The 27594-nt window shown below is 37.5% G+C and overlaps 1 protein-coding gene across 2 annotated transcripts in view; it reads right to left on the bottom strand.

Moving 5' to 3' along the window:
- Secisbp2l (SECIS binding protein 2 like) overlaps positions 1-7563 on the bottom strand; it is a 52412-nt gene extending 44849 nt beyond the window's left edge. The window contains exon 1 of one of the 2 annotated variants that reach the window (XM_015480685.2): positions 7344-7563. In XM_015480685.2, the coding sequence (XP_015336171.1) occupies positions 7344-7367 (24 nt within the window). In that variant the 5' untranslated portion in view covers positions 7368-7563. The remainder of the gene's footprint in view (positions 1-7343) is intronic. The other variant, XM_048793470.1, reaches the window with a different exon arrangement.
- Positions 7564-27594: the final 20031 nt, after the last annotated feature.

Genomic DNA, 27594 nt, shown 5'->3' with positions numbered 1-27594 from the left:
TAACATAAGACAAAAAACACCTTCTAATGCTAATAAATTAGTAATTCTTACTGTGATATTCATTAGAACTCAAGATTTATTTGCATAGAGTATACTATATCAAACTAATAAGTGTTTCCCCAATTTGGGAAGAAGATTGACTTCCAATAATGATGCACAGATAATGAAAACTTGCTATATGAAATTTACACATATGCATAAAAAGGAAGAAATTTAATTCACATTTTTAACTATATTAAAAATGTAATTTTTACGGGCTTGGGTTGTGGCTCAGAGGTAGAGCACTCACCTAGTATGCGTGAGGTACTGGGTTCAATCCTCAGCACCACATAAAAATAAAATATTGTGTCCACCTATAACTAAAAAAAAGTTTTAAAAAATGTAATTTTTAGGATTTCTTATAAAAATCAAAAAGTTCTTTTTAACATATGAAAACTCTCTCAATAGTTTTATAAATCTGGACTAGTATCTGTACTATATTCATTTTTTAAAGCAAGGGGAATGTGAGTACACCAAATAATCTGAAGTGAAAAAAAAACCATAGAAACAAAATGAATTTTTAAATAACATTTTTCCTGGGCCCTTTTCCCCAAAATATCCCCAATTTATCAATTACTTTGGTAGCAACAAATTCAAAAAGTGAAATGCGTAATTTATAACTAATGTCTGTACATATACACAGCATAAATCTTTAAAGTTTGTACTGGTTTTTGTTCTAAGGACAATTCTAGATACTAGTGTTCAGCAATAAAACAAACACTGAAATGACCCTTTGTTTTTAGCAAAAGAGAGAGAGCACGTGTGGAGAGAGAGAGAAGCTGCTGTAGTCAACAGCTGCACAAAAACAGAAGATGTCACTAGTAGGAACAGACTGACAAACTTTCTCCTATAGTTATAGCTCTGTATGGTCTCAAAAGTTGTTTATTGTGACTTTGAGGCCTTTAGTATTTATAAAACACCAAAATGCACCATCTGTTATTCTCAGACCTGAAGAGCAATAGTAACATACCAAATGAGTCTTAAAATTCCATATAATAAAACCCATTTAGATAATGTTAGGTAAACAGATTCTGGTAATATTTTGACATTAGAACAAATGGAGAAAAAATGTTTTGCATAGTAGTCAGAAAAATGTTTTAAAAATATAAGACAAGTTACTCAGTTTGAATTTCCATGTTTAGTATCTACTTTTGCCATGAACTATTTATTCTCTTAGGGATCATAAATGTTATATCAGTGAGTTCTTTAAAGAAAAGAAAATATAAATATGGCATAAGTCTAAACTACACTGAATACAGTCTAGTCATTATTGTACTACTAGCTTGCTTCAACTATCTACATGGTAAAATTATCTTTATCTTTCAGAAATTTCCAAATTAATAAAAAATTAAAGTATTTTCAGACACCTATCTTTGAACACATATTTAAGCAGTTTCACTTATTTTTAGTTTTGTATATATGTAAGCAAATGTCAATAAATAAAATGTCTTTGATGTGAATCTAAAAATCCGATAAATTTTTTTAGAACATTAAACTATAAAAACCTTGCTTAGAAGAGATTATTAGACAAATGCACTCTGATCACCAAGAGATTATATAATTCAACAGATATGCATTGACCACATGTTCTGGAAAGAGAACTGCACTAGAGCAGTTTAAGGGAAATGGGCAAACATTACTAAAAAACACACATCAGCAGACAATGCATACTAAACTTCTCAGAGACAGAACCTCCAAGAGAATGCAAATAATTTTCCCAGATTAAGCAACAGAAAAAAGACACCCACTTAAAACTGAAGTAGAACATAATGCGACACTCTCCCACAGTGAAACTTCAGAATATGTACCACACACCCACAGAAAAAATATGATCATGGAAACCCTCCATATTCTATGTTAAGGTAAAAACATCAAATGTTAAAATATTTTATATCCCATACACAAAGATAAAATAAATGTCTTCTGAAGGAAAAAGAATTAATGTTTAAGAGATACCTGTTGGTTATGTTTTATGATTGCATTGGCTCATACTGAAAGTAAATCACTTGCCAAACCATCGTGCAGTTTGTCAAGACTTCAGAAAATACTGAGGAAAAAAAAATCAAAGTATTTAACAGACTGCTCATTTGCATTCTTATTCACGTTTTTGCCCTTTTCCTTAACAGAGCAAATCTAATCCTGTTAAAATTTGATGGTACCCTTCTAACAACCAGCTTTCTAGATTTAATATTAGTTTTTAGATTATCTAATTTATTAATTTGTTTTTATATTTATCATCTTCTCTTGTTTTAATGGGTCTTTCCTTCTAATTTCTTGCCATGGATGGATAATTTCTATCTTCCTTTTAAACTGTTTAACAATGAAAGCATTTTATGACTATGCATTTGCCTCAGAGTATAGCTTCATCCATGTCTACAGGTTTTAATATATATATTTCATATATATATTAAATATTTTCTTTTAGTTGTAGATGGACACAATACCTTTATTTGTTTTTATTTTTATGTGGTGCCGGGGATCAAACCCAATGCCTCATGCATGCTAGGCAAGTGCTCCACCACTGAGCCACAACCCCAGCCCCCATTCTATATTTTTATTTCCTCTCTGACCTAAGACTTGAAAATGTCTTTTTAAATTTAAAAACAGGTATTTTCTCTAAATGAGCATGTATTCACCTATCTACTTTCTGATCATAAAAGTTTTGTGTTGGTTTTTTTTTGTTTTTTTTTTTTTTGGGGGGGGACACCAGGGATTTAACTGATGTCACCAGTGCTTTTTAGTTTTTATTTTGAGGGTCTCACTAAGTTGCTTAGAGCCCCATTAAGTTGCTAAGGCTGGTCTTGAACTTGCAATCCTCCTGTCTCAGTCTAACCAGTTGCTGAGATTACAGGTATGCACCAACACCCAGCTAGTATTTTTTAAATCTATTAAGATAGGTCAATTATTTATACCCATCTACCCATATATACCCATATACAGTGTTTAAGTATTACTGAATAATAGCATTTTATAGTAACTTAGTTATTTAATACTGAGGATTAAATCCAGAAGAGTTTTACAACTGAGCTACATCCTAAGCTACGTCCCTAGTCCTTTCTACTTATTTTGAGACAGGGTCTTGCTTGTTTGAGCTGGCCTCAAACTTGGAATACTTCAGTCTCGGTCTCTGGAGGTGCAGGTATTACAGGCATGGGCCACCATGCTCTGTAGTAACTTACTTAGAATACAATATCCCTCAATAACCTAGGGGATTTGTTCCAAGATCCTCACCACAGATACTAAAATCCATGGATGCTCAGGTCCCTTATATAAAATAGCAAAGCATTTGCATATAACCTATGTACATTCTCCTATATATTTTAAACCATCCCTAGGTTATTTATAATACCTAATACAATGTAAATGCTTTGTAAATAGTTGTTAAATAGTTTAGGGAATAATGACAAGGAAAAATGTCTCTCCATGTTCAGTACACACTTAAATTTCTCCCCAATTTTTTCAGTCCAAAGTTAGATTCAAAACTTATGGATACAGAGAACTAACTGTACAACAAGTCTGAAGTACTGATATTATTTGAAGTGTACAAATTATTTAAAGGGAACAGTTGTAAGTCAAACAATTTTGTATTCTTATTGGTGAACAACATAGCATGATATTACATGTATTCATTATATTTGTTCTTCTAAAAATTAAAGATATGGGCTGGGGATGTGGCTCAAGCGGTAGTGCGCTCGCCTGGCATGCGCGGGGCACTGGGTTTGATCCTCAGCTCCACATAAAAATACAATAAAGATGTTGTGTCCACCAAAAACTAAAAAATAAATATTAAAAAATTCTCTCTCTCAAAAAAAAAAAAGAATTAAAGATGTAAGTAAAATCAGTAATTCTGTAAATTATTTTAAAATTATCTAATATTAATGTACTAAAAATTAGGCCAACATTTAAATTGTTTGTAATAACACAAAAGAGACTGTGAACCAAGCATGGTAGCACATGGCTTTAATCCCACCTATTTAGGAGGCAGAGGCAGGAGAATGGCAAGTTTGAGGCCAGCCTGGGCAATTTAGTAAGACCCTGTCTTTAAAATAAAACTGTTCTTTAAAAGGCTGGGGGAAAGACAAGAGTTCACTAGAGGAAGGGACCACAGAAGGAGTGATATTGGCCAAATTATATTGTTATATTGTGTGCATGTACAAATGTATAACAACAAATCCCATCATTATGTACAACTATAATGCACCCTTAAAAAAAAAAATGTGAGGGGGGAATAAAGGGATGGGGATGTCTTTCAGGGATAAAGTGCTTGCCCAGCATGTGTAAGGCCCTGGGTTCCATTCCCAGTATCCAGAGAACAGAGAAAGAGTCAGGGAGAGAACTGCAAGTGTTCTATCACTTCTAAGCCCATGATTTATTAAATCTCCAACCACTGTTCCAAATTTCCTAAAAATAGAGACACTAAACATTTATAAACAAAATGAACTCAATGATTTATTCTTCACATCCCTTAACTTTCTTTTTAGAAAAATAAAATTATACCAAGTAACATCCCTTTTTAGAACATCTAACTCTAGCAGTTAAAATTTAGCTACCTTTTCGATTAATACAGTTTTGCTAAAAGAGAATACTCCCCAAATTCTCTTCTAGTTAGTTATAACATTCTTTCAAATGGTCATTATTGCAATTAAAATTATCCATCTAGCACTGTACTCTCAATGAGTTACTTTTCATAATCTTGATCGATTTATACAAAATGTATCTTTTTATAAACATTTTATACAAAAAGGAAATCTGCAAGAACAGCAACATGAATGTCTCAGACACAAAATAATTAGACCTTTTAAAAAGTAATTTTTGTGGAATACTCCAAGGACTTAATTAGACCAAGATGAAATGCAGAAAGTCTCCATTAAGTACTATTTTATAAAAATCAAACATCTAGCTGGGGGTGTAGCTCAGTGGTAGAGCACTTGTTTAGCATGCATGAAGCCCTGGTTCAATATCCAATAACTCAAAGAAATTTCTTTAAAGATAATAAAGCTTTATAAATTGCTCACCACTACAAGCCAAAACTGGTTTAAAAGGGGGGGGGGGAATAAAAGGGAATTCAGCACATACCACATAAACTTTTTTTTAAATTTATTTTTTAGTTATAAATGGACAGCATGCCTTTATTTTATTTGTTTATTTTATGTGGTGCTAAGGATTGAACCCAGTGTCTCACACATGCTGGGCAAGTGCTTTGCCACTGAGCTACAACCCCAGCCCCCACATAAACTTTTTAATGATTTGTACCCAATTTATAATTTCAATAGTAGGAACATAAAAGTATATTCCAAACAATCTGGAAAAAGCCATCACATTACTGTATGGTATAGTGAGAAGAATCAAGAACTCCACAAAGCTGAGAAATCTCAGCCCCTCATCTACAATTAATGGTTCTTACCCTTTTTCTCAAGAACAGACCCTTTTGAGAATATGGTAGAAAAAATGGAGTCCTGCCCAGAAAAATGCATATAAAATGAAGTGTGCTCTTTCTAGGTCAACCATATATCCTGGAATTGACTGCCTAATACATTAACTAAACAAAGACACATCGATTTTCTGGATCTGTTTTCTGAGTATACAGGTAAGTGGGAGAATTCAAATTAATGTCTTTACGGTTAGGTTGGGGAAAAGGCAAGAGACCCTGAAGAAAAAAAAAATCTTCAACAGAATACTTTCATCTCCTTCATGACTTCCCCCTACCCCCGCCCCTAGATCTTATATTTCTATAAAGCTTTAATAGATTGGACACTTTAGAAGAAGGTTGGATAAAAAATGAAGAGCTAAATAAATTGCTCATAACACCTGCTGTTAAGATAATCACACACAAACAGCTAAGTCAAAAGTTACCATCTAAATAGTTAATTACATTTCCTCTAGGATGAAAGGAACCATAAGTATACATATGGTGGCATTACTGGTTACAGTTCTAGCATCTCGGTGAAGGACCAAAATGTAGAACCTTTCATTAGTGACATACAAGGAAATGATTCAAGGAAATTTTCCTGTTGGTCAATAGAACTTTGAAATCTCAGGTATTTCTGATAACTTCAAAAACAAAAACAATCCTTAAATTAAATCGGATACAGGCTGTATGAAGAAAACTCCGGGGTTTTTGCAAAGAGCACATCAATTTTTTTTTTTTTTTTTTTTGCTTGCACCATTTAATGAAACTCTGGGGCTTTCAGAGTTGTATTCATGTAAAGCTTTTTTTTTTTTTTTTTTTTTTTTTGAAAAATTAAAGTTTGTGTAAAATAAAAAATGCACAATTTAGAAGCTGTGTTTTGCCTACTAAGAATTCGATTTCAAAGTCAAACTGGCTCTTACTAGGTCCAGACACATATACCAGGAATTTAGGAAATCTTGTCTCATTTATTCAACTGCTAATTAAAAATTTGTAAACTAAACAGCAAATCACTAGCCTCTCTTCTTCTTTCATCCATTTGCCTAATATATCCCTGCTCAAGACCTTGGAAGAGGGAATGGACAGTGAATAAACGTTAAGACTTCATCAAATTAAGTCGTTTCGAAGTGATCCTAAGACTGGAAAATACTGGGGGGAAAACTATTACCTTAGATAATTTTTTTTAACACTGTCACTGTTCCTGCCTCCCAGCACCTACTAGCATGGATAATAGATCTGATGCAATTAAAAATAAAACAGAACACTAATGGTACTATTTTGCGACTATGAAAACGGCCTTGGAAATGAACTCATGTTCCTATACCCTTAAAATATGAGCTTGATTTTTTAAAAACACTAATTACATTTTTTTTAAAAAAATAATTATATAGGAGGACATGGGAAACTATAGCTATCGTTGCTTAAAAAAGAATACTTCCCTAAGCCACTACAAAAACAATGCTTCGCTCAACTGAACACAGGCATAAAGGGCCCATGACACTCTTCATCTGTAGTTACCGCACATTCTGTCTTCCTAGGTGAAAAGCCTTCAAAAGCCTTTCCACCTTGAAAACGCATTCCAGAACTGAAGGCAAAGGAGCGGGGTTCACTGGAAGTTACAACCCCCGCTTCTCGGGAGGGTAGGGAGGCGTTGGAGCCCTCCGACCTCTGTGGCCAAGACCCGGGGAGAGCAGGGCTGGAAAGCCCCGAACCCGAGCTGCAGCTGCAACAATGCAGAAGAGCACGGCGCAGCCGGGCTGCCGGAGACAGGGTGGGTTCCCGCAGGAGCCCGAGGTCTCCAGCCGCCGGGCCTCACGTTCGGAGGCTCGGGCCTGGCGCGAGAAGCAGCAGCGACCCTCAACCCGTAGCCAAGCGGGCCCAACCTAAGCCCGCATACCTGGTCTGTTGGGGCTCGATCCATGGCGCCTGCAGCCGCAACACGCCTGCTCTAGTAGGTATAAAGAGCGCCTCGGGCCGCTTTCTCCATGGCCCCCCGCTCAGGTCCAGGCTGTGCTCCGGACCTCCACCACTATCTAGTTATCCGCGACACCAAGTCGGCTACGCCACTGGCCGAGGAGGCGGCTCCAGCTCTGGGAGATGGAGGAGGCGGTGGCAAGCTCGGGGAGGGATCATCTGGGACGGAAGCCGAGGAGGGCCGAAACAGGCGGAGGCGTAGTCGGAAATGGAGGAGTGCGGAAGGGCAGGGAGGAGGGCGAAGGCAGAGCACGGAGGTGGGCCGAATGGCCGTAAATGCCCCGAGCTGGGGCTGCTAGAACGCTGGCTGGCCTATGGGCTGAAGCCAGATGGATATGCACAAGAGTAGGTTCCTCGAGACACGCTCCTTCTTCTGACTTTAAACCGGAGAAGAGTCAGGCCACTCAGGACTCGGGACACCCGATGCCAGTGGTCGGGGACCTCAGAGACCCTTTAGGATCCAAACCACTTCTAAGTGATGTTAGAAGAGATTTTAGCCGCCCACTGTACATATCGTCCTTCGTGTTACCTAGATAAAAGCAGTCATGACTAGAAAGAAATGAAAACAATGGAATCTTGCCCAAGAAAAATGCCTACGTAGGGTTGCTATCGATAAGAAGCCCTGTTAGAAAGCTCCACAAATATTTATTGATTAATTAATTCCTTATCTAGATCCAGCCCCACCTCTAGGCTTGCTTCCAGTCTGATGTTGACCATCTCACAACCCTAATTGTATCCAGAATCTGTGTTATATTACCCAGCAAGTATGCTGCTTTCACTACTACACGTGTTGGTTATTCCTTTTAATCTGTATATCCTTGAAAGCAGAACTTGCCTTTAAACTAGCCACTTCCTAGAGATGGTCAGTTCCTTCTGGGCATCTCTTCAGATACAGCATTCAACATACACACACAGCCTCCCTGAAGAGTTCTTTCTTTCTGGTAAGCTCTTCGAGGAAGAAGAAATATAAACAGAATAAGCTAAATTAGACCCAAGTGAAGAAAGGGTAGAGTGACTGTTTTTTGGGTACTATTGAGGTAATCATGATGGGAAAGGGGAAGAGAATTGTAAGAAATTTGCTCTGTCATGCTTCAGGAAATGTCAGTAAAGACTGGAATTGCCTTTTCAGTTTGTCTAGGTTGTTAGTCTGATTTTGTTTGAATAACACTCCAAAATGAGGCTGATCTGTGAAATCCCTGACTATAATTGTGTTGATACTTTATTTTGGCCTGTTAAAAGGAGCTATATGATATCAATAAGATTTATATCAAGACTGGCAATAGAAACAGTTTTTAAGAGAAAGATTTGTACTTGTACCTAAAGAGCTCTCATTTGGTTATATTAATTCTACTTAAATTTAGGAGGAGGCAGAAGATTTATAACTATATCTATCTGCATATATATATTTAAATTACACATATATTCATGAATGTTACAAATGTGCAATTAATGTATGTTAAGTCCTTAGTGCCTTCTACACACCTAGTCATCATTCAATGAATGCTGAATGAATTTAAGATTGCTCAGAAAAACTAAGCTGTTTATAAGGTGTAGTTATGTAAACTAACAGATGATCATTCTCCACAATTAAAAGATACAACAAACTCCAAATTTGGTGGTTAATAGCCATAAAATACCCCCATATGGATAAAAGCATAATAATAATGCAGTTATGAAAGTATTATACTACTTCTAAAGTACTTTGAGGTTTCTTCCTTCTTCTGAGGAATGATCTGAGGACATTTAAATATAGAATATCCAAGAATCTTTCTCATTATAGGGTTTTTAGGACTGAACTTTATTCAAAGCGTATATTTTATGTATAAGATATTCACTTAAATTATAAGAAGAGAATCATAAGAAATTATAGTCATTAAGCTGGATACAGTGGCACACACCTATAATCCCAGCTACTTGGGAAGCTGAGGTGAGGAGAATCACAAGTTCAAGGCCAGCTTCAGCAACTTAGTGTCTCAAAATAAAAAGTAAAAAAAAAAAAAAAGAACTGGGGATGTGGCTCACTGATAAAGCACCTCTAAGCTCAATTCCCAGTACCCCTCCCCCCAAAATTATAATTATTATAGAAACAACGTTGTAATGCCCTTATTTATTAATATAATCCTGAAAGGGATGGCAATAGTTATTAAAAATTAAATCTATGGGGGCTGGGGATGTGGCTCAGGTGGTAGCGCGCTCGCCTGGCATGCGTGCGGCCCGGATTCAATCCTCAACACCACATACAAACACAGATGTTGTACCGAAAACTAAAAAAATAAATATTAAAAAATTTTCTCTCTCTCTCTAAAAAAAATTAAATCTATGAAGAAAATGAAGACATTAATAATTCATTTTACAGATCATATAAATGAATTAAAACTAATTATCTCATTTAGCAACAAATATTTATTGTATTTAATGTGCCAGGTACTATTCCAAGTTCTGGAGACACAGCAGTTAAGGAGACACTTTTAAGGGCAAAGGCCATGTTTGTCTTATGGGCAAGACACACATTATAACAAGTAATTAGAAGTGAGTGAATATCATGAAAAAGGAAGTTTAATAGGTATATAGAGAGAAGGTCAGAGAAGGCACATCTGAATAAATAGCATCTAAACAAGGGGAGTGGGAGTTATGAAGGGTGAAAGAAGTAGTAGAAAAGTTGTTTCAGGAAGAGAAAAACATCATGTTTTAGGATGTCATAGAGCAAGTCCTCTGAGAAATTTGGAGGAGGTAGAATACAAAAGTCAGAAGAAGAGATTGGCCTCCTATGAAAGTAGGGACTTGGAATCCACTGAAATTGAAGGAAAGAAATAAAAGATAAGTATGGCTGCAGATACATTTACAGGTATGATGCTGAGAGTTAGAGGAGTGCCTGTTTGATGACTTCTGTGCTCTAAAGGAAGTGGGAGGCAAGGTTACTTGCTGACAGTGAAAGGAGGCAGAGTTGTGATCATGTACTTATCAAAACTCAGCAGACATATTTAAAGTTTATACATGTCATCATGTGTAAATTTACAATAAAAGGAAAAAACCATAACCAACTCTAGTTTTAACAAATGCATACACCTATGTAATTCAAATAGCCTCCATTAAGACACAAAATATTACCATTACCCACAAGGATTTTAAAAACTTCTCTTCTTACAGCAAATGTTTGTCTTATACACTGTTGTATTCTTTTGTTGTTATTTTTGTTTTGTTTTTCATAGTATATATCACTTTAATTAGGTAGATGAAATTCTTTTCAAAATTCAGGTTTTAAAACTTTTCATGATCATTTTTCTATATCAATAAATGGTCTTTGAAAACTTAATTTTAATGTCTGCATAATTGTGCATCATTTGAATGCACCATAATTTAATCACTCCTTATTGTTAGACATTGCATTTCTAATGTATTTGTTTTTTTTCCATTTGAATATTATTTATTTATTTTTTAAATTAATTTTTGCTACCTATTGTATTCTTACTACCTATACTAATGCCTACTAGCATGTAGTAGGTGCTTAATCACTAGATGTTGAATAAATTATCATGTGATATAATATCAAATCAGAGTTTTTTCATCCAGGGTTGGAGTTTTGTTAGGCATGTGCATTTTATTGATTGAGTAGGATTCAATAAGGTGCAAACAGAATATTATTTTTTACTGCACAGTACCTTCTCATACTCTGAATGCTCTTTTTTTTTTTTTTCTGCCCTGGGTGAAATGTGATGAAGGTCACACAAACTTTATTCCAGGTCAAAGCTTTTCTTTCTCTCCAGTTTAGTTCTGCATTAGACTAGATGCCTGAAATAAGGGATATGGCATATCTGATTTTGTTTTGTCTTCTATCACTGAACTATATCCCAGCCCTTTATATTTTTTATTTTAAGATGGGGTCTCATTAAGTTGCTGAGACTGCCTTTGAACTTCTAATCCTTCTACCTCAGCCTCCTGAGTTTCTGAGATTACAGGTGTATACCACTATGTGTGGCTTTTTAATTTTGTTTTCTTTTATATTTCTACCTCCTTTGGTTTTCTCAGCAAAGTATCAGATCCCTGGTCCCTTTATCTTCCCAGACTCCAGGAGATATGCTATCAAGTTCTCTAAGTGTTTCTGTGAAATCTCCTCTCACATATCTTGAGGTAAGGAGAGGAGTCTCTTTTTCCCCATGGTGGGAGAAGAGGTTTTAGGTAAGTATCATATATCTCCAAAACCATGCTCTTCAGGAGTTATCAGGTCCACTCCCCACTAGCTACCATGGGCTGGAGGTGAGTGATGATTAATGCCATACCACAATTTCTTAGCTTATCTTTCATGGTAGACTAACATTTGGCTTAGGATATAAACATGGGGTACCTATGTATTGTCTTTTGAGTACCTGTTCAAAATTAAGAGCATCCTTATTGAATATCATATTACATGTTCATTTAATTAACAAATACTTTGAGCATCTGTTTTGTGCTAGGCACAGGTCTTAGTAGTGAGGATAGAGCTGTGACTAAGACAATATTCCTGCTCTCATGGAATTTATAATTTAGTCTAGGAGGTATACATTGAGCATATAAAAAAAGAAGATGATTTCAGGTAAAAATGAATGCTATGAAGGAAGTAAAATATGCTAATGAAATAGCTGCAGATGGAGAGGGAGGTGGAATACTTTAGATGGATTGACCTATGAGAAGGGGATACCTGATTTGAATACCATATATATAAATATAAATATATATATGAAAGGAAAGACAAAGCATAGACCCCAGGAGGGGAAAATCTTCCATGGGAGGAACAGAAAGAAGACACAAGTGTGAATAAAGAATGGTAAGAGGGCCAGACGAGGTAGCACATGGCTTCAATCCCAGCTACTCAGGAAGCCAAAGCAGGAAGATTGCACATTCAAGGCCTGCCTGGGCCCTTAGTGAGACTGGCTCAAAATAAATAAAAAGATCTGTGGATGTAACTCAGTGGTAGATCATTTGCCTAGCATGTATAAGGCCCTGTATTCAATCTCCAGTATCACACACAAAAGAAAAAATGGTGGGAGGCAAAGAAGAATAGATGTAACTGGAGACTAGACTAAACAAGATCGTGTAGGAATTTTTAGGCCATGATAAGGAATTCAAATTTAATCTTAAGGAAAAAGTTATTTGGAGGATTTTTGTTGTTGTAGTTTGGTACTGGGGATTGAACCCAGGGGTATTTTACCACTGACCTATGTCCTCAACCCTTTTTATTTGATTTTGAGACAAGGTTTCATTAAATTGCATAGGCTGGCCTCAAAATTGTGATCCTTCTACCTCAACCTTGCAAGTAGCTGGGATTACAGTTAAGGGTCACTGTACCTGGCTCATTTGGAGGACTTTGAATAGGTGCTTTGAATTCAAATTTTGTCTGAATACTAAAGAACCAAATGTTAAAATTAATGCTTCTGGGATATAAAAATAAATCTAAATGTATATTTAAGAATTGGGTCATTATTATAATTTTATTATTAAAAATATTTAGTAGTCAAACTTTAGAAATTTGTAGTGCAATAACAACTCATTAGCATTATTAGTTCCTAGGTGTTCTTATAACAACTCATTAGCATTATTAGTTCCTAGGTGTTCTTATAGCCAGATACTGCATACTGTGATCTTTATAAAAGTCTACTTTTAGCTAAAGTCAGATAAGGAGCAAGATTTTTTTTGGCTAGCTCTGCTAAGTATAGGATACTTCAGATAGTGATGTTGCTACATATTATTCTTCCCTTCTTTGCTAACAGAAATTGAATAAGAAATTGAAGTTTTATCTGCTCTTCAACTCCTTTGGCTTTGGCTGATGGAGGTGATTTAATTTCACCAAAGCCACTAGGATCTAAAGCTAGTGTTGTGGTTCAAGATCCTTTATAAATATTTTCAGATGTAGACTTAAGATTGTTATTGTCACTTAGTGAATTAACATTTAATATGCATTTATTTCAGCATGACTTTCATTATTAATTATATTATGTGTAACTTTGTGGCTCAAAAGGGTATAATTTTCTTCCTAAATTTGTTTAGTCAAACTTTCTTATAATTGTATTGCCTTTTAATTATTTCTCTATTTAACTATTCAGAAATATTTCCTTAAAATAACAATTTTTGCAACTATTATTATTATTATTGCAACTTGCTCTATATTTAAACAGTTAATGGAGTTTCAATATAAGGAGCTACTTCCAAAATGCTTACTTATTTGAAAGTGCATATTCATAGATTCACTAACTCTGACTCGCATACTTTATTCTTATAACTTATTTAGTTACACTGATTAGATGTAATGATTACCCAATGAGTTTACCTAATGAGGGGGGCATACCAACTTTAGAGTTGCTGGAAGGTGAAATAGGAATTTGACAATGTGGCTCTCCAAAGGTCAAGGCTGAAGTTGAAGCTGGAAAGAGTAGATTTTGGCTAATCACAAATGCCAAAACACAGCTGAACTTGAGTATATGTGTATACATACACACACACACACACACACACACACACAGAGACACACACACACTCTCTCTCTCTCTATATATATATATATATAGAGAGAGAGAGAGAGAGAGAGTGTGAGAAAAAGAATATATGTGTGTGTGTGTGTGTGTGTGTGTGTGTGTGTGTATATATAGAGAGAGAGAGAGAGAGAATAAGATGATCTAAAGAGGGCAGTTAAGGTGATGGACCATGAAAAATCCCACTATTATGTATGATTATAATGCACCAATAAAATGTGAAACAGGAAAACATACTAAAGGTAAATACTAAAGATGAGTAAAGATAATGTTAATCAAAAATTACTAGAGGTACAAAAGACTAGGAATGCAACCACCATATGACCCAGCTATACCTCTCCTAAAGAATTAAAGTTATCACCACTGGGCACAGTGGTTCATGCCTATAATCCCAGGGGCTCTAGAGATTGAGGCAGGAGGATCACAAGTTCAAAGTCAGCCTCAGCAACTTTGTGAGACCTTAAGCAACTTGGTGAGACACTGTCTCTAAATAAAGTACAAAATAGGGCTTGGGATGTGGCTCAGTGGTTGGGTGCCCCTGCATTCAATCCCCAGAAACCCTCCCCTCCAAAAAAAGAATTAAAGTAATCATACAAGAGCAATACAATCATACCCAGGTTTATAGCAGCATAATTCACAATAGCCAAATAATGGAACAAGCCTAGGTGTCTATCAGTGGATGAAGGATAGAAAATGTGATACATATATACAATGGAGTTTTATTCATCCATAAAGAAGAATGAAATTACACCTTGTGACAAATGCAGCTTTGGAAGAGCTTTGCTTGGAGACAGGATCTCGCTAAGCTGCTGAGGCTGACCTGGAACTCCCTATGCTAGCCTTAGCGTCCTGGGCTAGGATTAGAGGTGAGAGCCCACTCATGGGCTGACAGGCCATGTGACTAGTTCTCATCTTCCATAACATGTGTTGACTCTCCTATTTTTTTGGAAAACGACACATTCCTTGTTTGTCATGGCACCTGGCTACAGCACCTTCTTTCTGCTCCAATCAGCCCCTGAATCTAATGTGTTCTGGAAATCCCAATAAAAGTGCTTCTCCCTGTTCAAAAAAGAAGAATGAAATTATGTCATTTGCAAGAGAATGGATGGAACTTGAGAATATTGTTAAGCAAAATAAGACAAACTCAGAAAGTCAAAGATCATATGTTTTCTTTCATATGTGGAAGCTAAAGGAAAAGAAAAGGACAAGGAGAACTCATGGAAATCAAAGGGAGATCAATGAATTAGAGAAAAGGGACCAGGGACGGGGATGAGGGAAGAAATGAGGGAAAATACTGGGAAGTGATATTGGCCAAATTACATTGTCATATTGTGTGCATGTACAAATATGTAACAAAATATCCCACTATTATGTATGATTGTAATGCACCAATAAAATGTGAAATAGGAAAAATACTAAAGGTAATACCTGTATGTTTTCAGTATATAAAATAAATCACAAAATTCCTTTATATCAGTGGCAAACTGATTGGAAAGAAAGTCCCACTGATGATATCATCATGTGAAGGAAAGAGCACTATTAGACAAAGAGTTTACAACTTGGATTTAAATCTTAGTTATGCCCCTTACAGGTCACGCAAGCTTGAAAGTCACTTGAGCCTCTTGGGCCAGTTTCACCATCTGCACATTGCAATTGGTTGTTGAGAGGTTCAAGTTGAGATAATGAATTTAAGATCATGTTGCAAGCTCCAGAGGAATAGCTCTCAGTCTGGGGTACTTCCCCCGCCCCCAGCCTAGATGCTGGGAATCAAATCTAGGTCTTTGTGTATGCTAGGTAAGCACTCTACCACTGAGCTACACACCCAGTCCAATTTGGGACACTTAAAATTAAGATGCTCAGGCCTTTCCTTAGACTAAATCAGAATCCCTTAGGTAAAAAATCTCCCAATCAAACAGAGTGAGCCATAAAATTTCAAATCAGAATATATCACTCCTGTCTTCAAACCCTCCAATAGAGATTCCCATATCAGTGTAAAAGCCAAAGTCCATAGATTAGTCAGTGAGGCCACCATAATCAGGTTCACACCATGCTCTAGCCTCATTTTCTACTTCTCCCCCTCTCTCACTGGGCTTCAGCTACCCTGGCCTCCTTGCTATTCCCCTTTCATTCCAAGAACACTCCCATCTAGGAGCCTTTGGCCCTGCTGCTTCTGCTGTCTGGAATTCTCTTTCCCCAGTTAACCCATTTGGCTCCATCATGACTTGAGGCCTCTGCTTGAATGTGACTTTAAGGGAGGCCCTCCCTAACCACCCTCTTTAAAACAGCAGACAAATGTACACTCCTTTTCCCTCTCCAGCTTTTTCTCTGTGGCACTTGTCACCATCTAAAATGTTTTGTTTTGTTTCTTGACTATCAATGTCCACTTGAATGTAAGCTCCATGAGGGCAGGCACTCCTTTTTTTTTAACCCACGGCTTGATACTACCAGAGTTTAGATCACTGCCTGATCATTACTTAATACAGTCAAGTTTTTACTATATATTTCTTGTTGGTGTTCCACATGGAAGCTCTGAGCATGCACCTTACCAAGTCTAAAAACTTCAGCGATGGGTTACTGCTTACCTTAAATGTTCTTGACTCTCCTTGACTCTGTTCATGAAGTTCTTACTACTTAGCATGCACTTCCCACATCAAAAATTAGTTCCTCCATTTCCTGCATGAAAAGGATCCTCAAAATTCCTCTAGCTTGTTGCGTCACATGCTGCCTTAAATTATGTATTGTGTATAGTTATTTATATAATTTTTTCCTAAGAGTGTACACTCCCTGAGAACATTGTTACTTAACAGTGTTGAATGAATGAATAAGCTTGCCTTGGTAGCTGATGTGGATTCACCAGAAGAAAGAGAAGTAATTAAATGGTGAATTTAAATGGAAATCCCTCTGACTTATTCAAGAATACAGGTTGTGTGTGAGTAAATTTTTTTAAAAAATGATGTTATGGAATATCCCCTCAAAAGTTCATGTGTTGAAAGCATGGACCCCAATGGATCAAGGTTCAGAGGTGGGGCTTTTAGGCAATGACGGATCATGAAGGCTCTGAACCCATCAGTGCATAACTGAATGGATTACTGGGAGGTGGGACTAGTTGGAGGAAGTAGGTCACTGGGGGCATGCCCTGAAAAGGGATATCCTTTCCCTGCCCTCCTGGCCCTGCTTCCCAGCAGTCAGGAGCTGAGCAGCTTTCCTCCACCATGCCCTTCTGCTATGATGTTTCTGCAGTGGAGTGGGTAGACCATGGACTAAGGCTTCTGAAACCATGAGCCAAAATAAATCTTCCTTTCTCAAAATTGTTCTTAACATGTATTTTGGTCACAGTGATGAAAAGCTAACTAACACAGATGATCCTATCCAAAAATGATTTGTGGGTGGAAAGATCAGCTACATAAAGATCAACCACAAGAAAAAATTGTCTTGTGAATAATCTAGTTTAGGTAACAGTGAGTTGGAATGGATTTATTACATAAATGGACTCTGAGACCCAGGTTGAAAAGTTAAACAGGGCATTCATTTTTTATGGCAGTGAGGTCATCAGGCCAGACCAGCTAAACACAGGAAATAACTTCCAAGATTTATTATTATGCCTTTGCATTGTTTTCATGAACTATTCCAAATCTCAATCTTTCATTATAGGAAACTATTTTATGATAGTGAAAACAGTAAATCTCTGATAGTTAGCTTCATTTAGAAGTGCCACATAATCTGACTTGAAAAATCTCTTTCAAGTTCATGTTTTTTCACTTTGTTATTAAAAGCCTTTGTAAACAATCCATTGAGATTTTTCAAGTTATTGATTCATATCCACAGCCCCCCAAATCTAGGTACTTTCACCTACCTGTGAATATATAACTCTTGTTAGCCTTGGCATATCACCAGGTTTCTCCAAGGCTTCCAACTAACCTGACTGAGCAAGACATGATCATTGGCTTCAGAGGGAAAATAAGTAGTGCCAGTTAAACGACTAAAACCAGCAGAGCTAACTAACGCCTCTGAAAAATCCCCACTCCAAAGAATGCCATCCAAAAAGGCATACATTATAGATAACAATGTGGTTTTTCCTTTTCTTGAGTTTTAAATGTTTTTACATAAATAGCATCACAGCAATAAGAATAAAAAAAAAAAAGAGAGAAAAATCACCCACAACTCGTTTTTTGCAACAAATAGGAGGATAACTTCCCTCCCCACTTCTCATTTTCTGTTCACCTCTATGTATAGGTAGCTACATGACTTAGTTTTTCCTCCATGTAACACGGAGGTGTCAGGCCTGTTGTACAACAAAGTATCTACTCTGTAGAAATGGGGTAGGAAGAAATCACAGCTCCTAGTTCTGGGGCCTATACAAATAAGATCTTGGAACTTGGGAAGAACTTGAAACAGCCTAGGGGAATCTGAGAGAAGAGGCCTAGGACAGACCCCAAAATGTGCTTCACTCGGCCTGATGCATGACTTGGAAGACCAGAGACCCAATATTGACCCCAGAACAGAAAAAGGTTTCCATCCATTTAAAGGGCAGCTGGGATCTCATGTTGACAATTCTATAAAGTCCTTGCTTTCTAGGCCCTGTATTATCTGGGTCTGAGGGTAGAAGGTAGTATTAGATAAATATTGTGAGGGGGGGGAAAAAGGTAATAATATAAAATTCTAAAATTGTATTGGGAGAGACAGAGAAGGGCATCAAAACTTCCCTGTTGTGTTTTCATCCAAGACCCATCAACAACAAAATCAACAAGACACTACATCTGCTTATAAAACCCCCAGCCTCTTTCCCAGTCCTTCCACAATCAGAGTTGGCAGAGCTCTTAAGAAAGACACTCCTGTAGCAATCCTAGCTTGTTGCTTCTGGCTGACCCGCCCTCTTTCTTCATGTCCACTGACGAGGGAGCTGTCTGCTTGCCAGATGACCACAGGATCTCTGGATTCCCAGCTCCACCAGGTTACAATTCACAAGCTTTGAGCTAGTAAAGATCTCTGAAAGAGAAACAACAGGAACTGTGGCACCTGGCAGTCAAGAACAACAAATGGAAGAGATTGTTCACAATGACCTCTTACCAAGTAGTAACAATAACAGTGCCTTTTACGAATTCTGCCAGAAACAGTGCTGAGATCTTTATAGACGGTATCTCCTTTAACTTTCACAACAATTCTTGAGGTAGGAATCATTGTCCTTTTTTTCCCCCAGAAGGGGCCAACTGACACATAAATCTTAATTGGGTTACACAAACTCCTTTTCAGTTAGAAGTGGCAAAACTGTAATTTGAATATAGCAAGCAAAGGATCTTGTACAGAAGAGGACCAGTCATTCCTGATGTTGAAACTAATGTGAGGGACATAGTGGGTTGCCTTGGAACTCTTGGGCCATTATGTCCTGAGCTGGGCAAGGCCTCTGAAATGCTTTACCTTGTTCCATGTGCCCTGACCCTACAGCTCATCCTGACAGCACAATTCATGATTTGTGGTATACTGTTTGCTCATGATGCCAACAGGAAATGCCTAGGCATAGGACAGAACCTCAAACTAGTGAAGTGATCAAACTGGGACAGAAAGAGGAACTAAGGATCTAGGGGAAAAGTCATTCTGACAAGTTCACAAACCCCTTCACAGTATGAGGAAGTGGTTTTGGATGCCCAATCAACTGGGATTAGAGAGCAGCAGCAGCCACTGCAGCAAAGCTGTTCAAGAGGCACTGATGTCTGTGTATCTGTTAATGTGTTCTCCCAGGGTGCAAGAAAACCCCTGTCTCCTCTGCAGGAAGTTAATGTCTCCACTCCAAATGATGGAAAAACAAGCTGTTTTGTGAGGGGAAAAAGTTGAGGAGCAAGGGATTTGCAGAGAAAACAAAGAAAGGAAAGAAGAAATAAGAACATCAAGTATAGAGAGTAAAAAGAGAAGCCTCAGGATGCACCCGGGGCCCTGGGAGTGAAATGCTCCTGATTCTCAACATAAACCTGCTACCAAAGCTTGACCACACCAGGATGGTCCACAGTGGCTGAGGGTGGGGATTCTAATAGAACCCCACATACCCTTGCCCTTCCCTGTTCCTCCACCTCTGCTCAAGTATCACTTTGTTTCTCTCCCTCTCATCCTTCCCCATTCTATCACTCTTTTATCCATCTCTCTATCATTCACTTTTTCTCTCAATTTTCTCACTCTGTAAATGCCCTACTCAGGGCAGGCAGCACCAAAAGAGTTGCTAGCCCCTTGCTGAGCACCGTGGCGCATGCTTGCAATCCCAGCAACTTGGGAGGCTGAAGTAAGAGGATTACGAGTTCAAAGCCAGCCTCAGCAATTTAGGGAGGCCTTAAACAACTTAGCGAGATCCTGTCTCTAAATAAAATAACAAAAAAAAAAAAAAGGGCTGGGAATGTGGTTCAGTGGTTAAGAGGCCCCTGGGTTCCATCCCCAGTACCAAAAAAAAAAAAAAAAGTTGTTAACCCTGGATCTATAGTGTGACTTACTACTATGTTGTACTGGGAAATGAATTCAGTGAGACATTGAACTCCAATGTCCTTATTCTCACTGAGGTCAAGTTGCTTGGATCAGAATTTGAAAACACTGCAGCACTTTCAGTGATGTAACTTAGTCCTGAGTCCTTGCCTACTCCACCCAGAACCCTGTGGCAACCTTTGATGGTATAACATTTTGCAATTCTACTGCTTACTGCAGAGGAAAGACATTTGCAAGCTATGGGAATCTGTGATTCAGTGCTGTTATTCTTATTCCTTCTTGAGATCAAGGTGGATTTTTTTTTTCAATTTTGTGTCCTTGAAATTGCATATCAATGTGATTAGTTTGGACTCAGTTTTAAAAGCATTAAGGTATTCTTTTCATTGCCAGAGGAAAATATGTTCTAAGTGTATATTCAGAGGGAAATACGCAGGGATATTATGTACAAAGTTGGGCAACATTAGGTCATAAAAATCACCTTTAACACCCTTGGTAAATCATAGTCAAATAAGTCAGAAGTGATAATCAGCTACTAATAAAAATCAAACATGGAAAAATGATTTAAAAAAAAAAAAACCGGAAGGCTTTTTTAAATAGGGATGGCCTCACTAAAAAAGTGACATTTAAGCAGAACCCTGAAAGAAGTGAGGTAATTAGCTGTGCAAACAACTGGGGGGAAAACTATGTTCCAGATAGAAAGAATAGCAAATTGTAATGGCCCTGAGATGGCAGTGACTTGGAGAGTCTGAAGAACAGCAAGGTTAGTCAGGTTAGAACAGACTAGGAAGAAAGCCAAACCTATGTGGCCATAAAGATTTGCAGAGCCTAGCAGGCTACATTTCGGCGTTTGTTTGTTTGTAACCCTGGGAATCAAACCCAGGGCCTCATGTGTGCTAAGCAAGTGCTTTATCACTGAGCTATATCCCCAGTGCAGGAGTAGTTTGGATTGTATTGTCAATGTGATGAGAAATCATGGTAGGATTTGAGCAGAAGAGTGACATGATCTGACTTGTGTTTCAGAAAGAAACATAATTGGTTAAATTTTAGATATAGGAGAGCAGGGGTGGGAAAAGGAAAGCTAGGGAGAAGGCTATTGGAGTTGTCAAAATAAGAGAGGATGTGGCTCTCTTGTTTGTGATATATTTTATAGATAGAGACAAAAGGACATGATGATAATTTGGATATAAGGGAAAGAAATGATTCAAGAGCACCTCTAGGTTTTTAGCCTGGGCAAAAACCTAGAGGTTTGGGAGAAAGGTAATAAATCCAGTGTTCAGTTTTGGACATATTGAGATGGCCTGAGGTATCCAAGTAGGCAACTGTAAAGCAAGTCTGGAGTTCATTGAAAGATGATGTTTATCATGACACATCTTAATCACCACCACTGGTCAGTAGTTAGGGATTTGAATTTCAAAATAGGAATTCATTCCCTACTGTACTCCATCTTGCAGAGCTCTGATCTTCATTTCAATGTCACAAGTGGAGAGAGTTAGATAAGATGTTAAGGGATCACCAGATTCATGGAGTTCCCAGTCCTGCAGTAGTGCCACCTGAGCAATTAAAATTTGACACTTAAGGAGGGACTCAACTAGTGAGACAAAGTGTTCCTTAAAGGTTGTTCAGTTCATGTGTAGGTAGAAACACTGACAAATGGAGACAGCTGAGACAGTGCATGTTCTATAAGAACTGTAGATGTTTCAGGCATGCTAACGTCTTGGAAGATGTGGTGAGTCACAGATCTAAAGATGTGGAGTGTGGACTCTGGATGAGGAAAGGCAACCTTGAAAGAGCATACTATTCAAATGCTGCTGGATGGAAGCCGAGAATTTATGCCACAGGGTCACATCACCTGATATCAGATGATCTGGATTACTCACAGGACACCAAGATCCAAGAGTTGCATCGTATCAGAAGATTGAGGATACACGCCTTAGGATACTTTGGAGTGTATAACAGGATAAATGAGTAAACGAGTGAGTGAATGGATAAAGCATGGCATAGTATTGCAATAATCAACAAAGGCTTTTCTCATGATATTTTTCATGAGGTGTTTTTGTCAGAATTATCAAATAATCCAGGACACCTTCAACATTCCTGCACTCACATAATTGATCTTTCCAAAGACTCCTTTTTTGAGAGTCCTGTCCTTTCTAGGAATATAGGAACCTGAGTGTAGAGCAGCTGTGGCATTGGAAAGTCTTATTGAATTCGTTATCACCAGATTTCCCACCATTTTCCCTAAGACACTGGAGCTTATACAACTCATTCTAGTTTCGTTCTCTTTAATTGGGTCAAGTCTGGCATCTCCTTCGAGGTTGCTGCTCACCAACTAGACCTCATTGTTGCACTCATTCACCGGAAACCTAGATGGGTATATTTTTGCAATTAGAAAAACCTAAAAGGAATTTGGTTATCTTATTAAATAAGTTTGCTTCGAATCAGGTGCATGTACCAACATGAACCGCATCAATTGTGTTCTCAGAGTCATTATGAACAGGCATAGGTTTCGAATCAGTCCAACTGAAGGAAGCATTGGAGGGGTGCTCATTGTTCTCATTCTTTTTTCCCCCAAAGCCTAAGTTATTCTATTCCTAGTGGAAATGAAAATTGTTACCCAAAGGCAATACTTTTCAAAATGTTAAGCAGTGGTGGATTTTAGAACCCATGCTAATTTATTATAAAAAGAGAGCTCTGTTGTCACGGTTGCTTCTCCTTATATTACTGGTGTTATGTTTGGCCACTGATGCCACTTGGCACCAAGGTACAGATTGTACCTAAAGATAATGTTTCTTATTGTGTGGAGCTACACAGTTACTGACAATAAAATCCTTGCTGGGATGAGGGAGTTGTTTTCTCTAGCCAAACATCAACAATTTAAACTTATCATGGCTTGGGAGATGGGGGCTCATATTCCAAGAGTACGCATATTCTGTTAATAATGTTCCATCTCAATTTTCCCCCACAGTCACTCTGCCTCCACTGTTTGCAACATACACATGTTGTCACACTTGGCCTTGTTGTTGATGCTCAATATCAGCCAGATTTCCCACCATTTTTCCTAAGACACTGGAGCTTATACAACTCATCCTAGTTTCATTCCCTTTAATTGGGTCAAGTCTGGCATCTCCTTTGAGGTTGCTGCTCACCAACTAGACCTCATTGTTGCACTCATTTGCTTGAAACCTAGATGGGTTTTAATTTTGCAATTAGAAAAATATACCAGCTGAAGATATCACCAAGTCTTCCAGCATTCTGGGCATGCCCATTTTCATAATATTAAGTACAAATAGCTCTGAGCACCATCCTTCATCTTTCCTCCTAGTGACTTTCAGTGTTTGCATTTCTCCCAGTCACTTTTGATTCTATCATCCTTTTCTGCTGAATTCTTTGATCCTGGTTCTGGGTCTGACTCTTTGAATGTTCTGCTCTCTTTCTGTACCACATCATCCTATATTGGATGTATCTTCTTCCCCTACTTCCCCAAATACTATTGGCAAAGTAATATTGAAATATTTGAGGATAACAATTGATAGTACAGGAGAACAAATAACTTAAAAGTGAATATTTCAGTTTATTTTCAAGATCCCTTGACCATTTTTCACTAGTCATTTTTTCCCCACCTCTTTTTTATTCTCCCCCAATTTTCCTCAGAACTCAAATATTCTCTTCTTTTTATCATTATGCAGGGCAAGGTACTTTTTGTTCTACTCCAAACTTAGCTCTTGACCTACTTTGGTACTTATTATAATGGCCTCCTAAATAAATAGGCATTTGCTTTAAAGCACTACACTTGAACACACAAAGCACCCATAAGGACTCTGAAACATATCTTCATTGGTTAGGGATGTAGCTCAGTGGTAGAGCACTTGCCTAGCATGTGTGAAGCCCTGGGTTCAATCCCCAGCACCTCAAAAACAAAGTGATTAAACTTGTTCTTAACAGAATCAAATCAGCAGGCAATGATTCTCAGAGTGGAGTTCCCCAACCAGCAGCATTGATATCACCTGGGTTGAATTGCAGTGTCAGGTCCCAACATAGACCTATTTGTTGTGAAGTCCATCCACAAGCCCTCCAGATAATACTTTTTACTGTCTCCCCAGTGTTGGAGACAGAACCCAGGGCCTCACACAGGCTAGGAAAATGCTCTACCACTGAGCTACATCCCTAGCTCCCGCATAATTCTAAGGCATGCTAAAGTTGGAGAACCCCTGACTTCACAAACTTTGGTTTGTAATGGGTATACATATTAATATCTACTTCATCATTTTAATGGTTGTGTGAATACAATGATTTCATACTGATGGACCATATCGATTGCTTCTGATTTTAATATGCAACCAAAGTCTAGAAGAGTATATGGAAAAATACAATGATGAGAAAACCTGGCAATTTTAGATGAAACTTTTAAAAAATCCCTTTAATATCATTAATTGCTTAACAGTGAATGCAAATTGAGGCCAGGCATGGTGGTTCATGCCTGTAATCCCAGCAACTCGGGAAGCTAAGGCAAGAGGATTGCAAGTTCAAGGACAGCCTCAGCAACTTATGGAAGCCCCAAAAAACTTAGCGAGACTCTGTTTCAAAATAAAAAATTAAAAAGGGCTGCGATGGGACTGGGTTTGTGGCTCCGTGGTAGAGCACTTGCCTAGCACATGTAAGGCACTGGATTTGATTCTCAGCATCATATATAAACAAATAAATAAAGATCCATCAACAACTGAAAAATATAAATAAATAGATGGGGGAAAATCCTAAAAAAAAAAAAAAGGGATGTAGCTCAGTAGTTAAGTGCCCCTGGGTTCCATCCCCAGTATACCCTCTCCCCGCAAAAAGAAAACAAATTGGAATATAGGACAATGTCATGCGAGCTAAAGTGGGAGTGAGCTATGGATTCTCCTTAGGAGGCAATGGAAGTAGGCTAAAAGCTCTGAAAAGTCAAGGACCTCGTCTGGTTTGCCAACTTCTATATGCCCAGTGCCTTAAACAGTGCCTGGCACAAAGGAGCTGCTTAGCAAGTATTTAATGAATGAGTAGGTTAGCTAAGTGCTGCTAAGTGTGCAGCTCTGGACTTGCCACAGGTCACCCTCTGGGACGTGAGCCTTTCTGACCACCCAGGGTTGTAGGTATGGCCCTGCTTTGTGCCCAGGGCTCATCTGCTGTGGAGAGACACTTGTGACAGTACCATGGCAAGGAGACTATGTACATTTAAGTGTGAATCTATGTTCTTTTCTTCCAAAGGATGCTACCTATAACTCCTCTGTAGACAGGGTCAACAGTCTGGTGCTATACCAACTGAATCCTGGACGATATTAAGGAGTTATTGTTAATTTTTCTTTAGTTTGAGTAATGGTAGAGTAATTATAAATATTTTTTGAAAAAATATAGATTTGCTTCAAATTCATCTGGATGGGGGAGTTGGATACTAGTGGGAAAAATGAAAGAAGATGGGCTATCAGTTGATAATTGTTGAAGCTGAACGATGAGTACACCAGACTCCTAATGAATGTATTGATGTAATGTTGTTGTTGTTGTTGTTGTTTTTAATTAATTAATTAATTTGTTCTAATTAGTTATACATGACAACAGAATGCATTTAGATTCATAGTACACAAATGGAGCACAATTTTTCATGTCTCTGGTTGTACACAAAGTGGAGTCACACCATTCATGTCTTCGTACATGTACCTAGGGTAATGATGTCCGTCTCATTCCACCATCTTTCCTACCCCCCCTTTTTTTTAAAGACATGAAATCTTTTTAAAAATATTTTTTGTTGTAGATGGACAGAATATCTTTATTTATTTATTTATTTATTTATTTTCATGCAGTGCTTTATTTATTTATTTATTTTCATGTGGATCTAATCCAGTGGCTCATATGTACTACGCAAGTGCTCTACCACGGAACCACAACCCCAGCCCTGATCTCATGTTTTTAAAGAATAAGATAATGACTTATTAATGACTTTTAATACTTATTAATGACTTATAATACTTTCAAGAAGTATTCCCTCTTCTTGAAATATTCTTCAGGTCAGCAGCATAAGCCCTTCCAATAAGCAATAACAACAAAATCATTACATCAAACATCAATACAATACAACTGCCACCAACATCCTGAGCCCGTGTCCCTTGCACATGAACCCAGGAGTTACAATAGAAGTAACCAAAGTAATTGCCTATTTTTCTCTCTACATTTCTTTGCTTCTTTAGTCAACTAAGTCTGGTTTCTGTCTTTGTTACTCAACCTTAATGGTTGATGTCACAAAATTCAATGTGTATAATTACTTGTAAAAGAATGGTTCCAAGTTGAGTGTGGTGGTGCACACCTGTAATCCCAGTGACTCAGGAAGCTGAGGCAGGAGGATCACAGGTTAAGGCTAACCTCAACAACTTAGCAAGACCCTATCTCAAAATAAAAGATAAAAAGGATTGAGATGAGTTCAATCCCCAGAACTCCCCGCAATGAACAAACAGGCAAATAAAACATGTTCCAGCCTAGATATTCCTCCTTTGAGAGATTTCTATACCCCAAAATTTATGGACATTTCTAGTTGCATATTCTATGGTTGCTCCAAACTCAGCTTGTTCCAAGCTCATTATCTTCTCCCAAACCCGTGGTCTCCCATTTTGGTGAACCATTAAATTACCCAAATAAGAACCACTCAGACAATATTTTATTTTATTTTTGAAACAGCTTTATTGAAGATACTTGACATACCTCAATAAATTGCACATATTTACTGATCTGATTTTCTGTCAGTACAGATTCATTCTCAGTTATTAGAATTTTTTAAATGTTTAATTGATACAAAATAATCGTACATATTTGTAGGGTGTATTGTGATAATTCAATACATGTATACAAGTGCAATTTAAAAATCAGGGAAAATAGCATTTCCAGCTCTTTAAAATTTATCATTTCTTTGTGTTGGGTACTTTTAAACTCTCTTCTACTTCTTTATAAATATATAAAATTGTTAAAAAACTACAGTCACCTCACTAGTTGGACTATATCCATACAATAACTTGATCCTTATTCCTCTAATTTAAATGTATATATTTAGTTACTGTTATCTAGTTCCCTTTTACCCTTGCTCCCCCCTCTTCCCTTTTTAGCTTCTCTCTAGTGACCTCTATTCTACTTTTTATTTCTGTGAAATCAACTTTTTTATCTTTCACAAATGAGTGGAAACATGATATTTATTTT

Source organism: Marmota marmota, unplaced genomic scaffold (genome assembly GCF_001458135.2).
Source record: "Marmota marmota marmota unplaced genomic scaffold, marMar, whole genome shotgun sequence".
Classification (NCBI taxonomy): domain Eukaryota; kingdom Metazoa; phylum Chordata; class Mammalia; order Rodentia; family Sciuridae; genus Marmota; species Marmota marmota.
The sequence above is the reverse complement of the archived record's forward strand: the minus strand, read 5'-3'. Positions and strand labels throughout refer to the sequence as shown.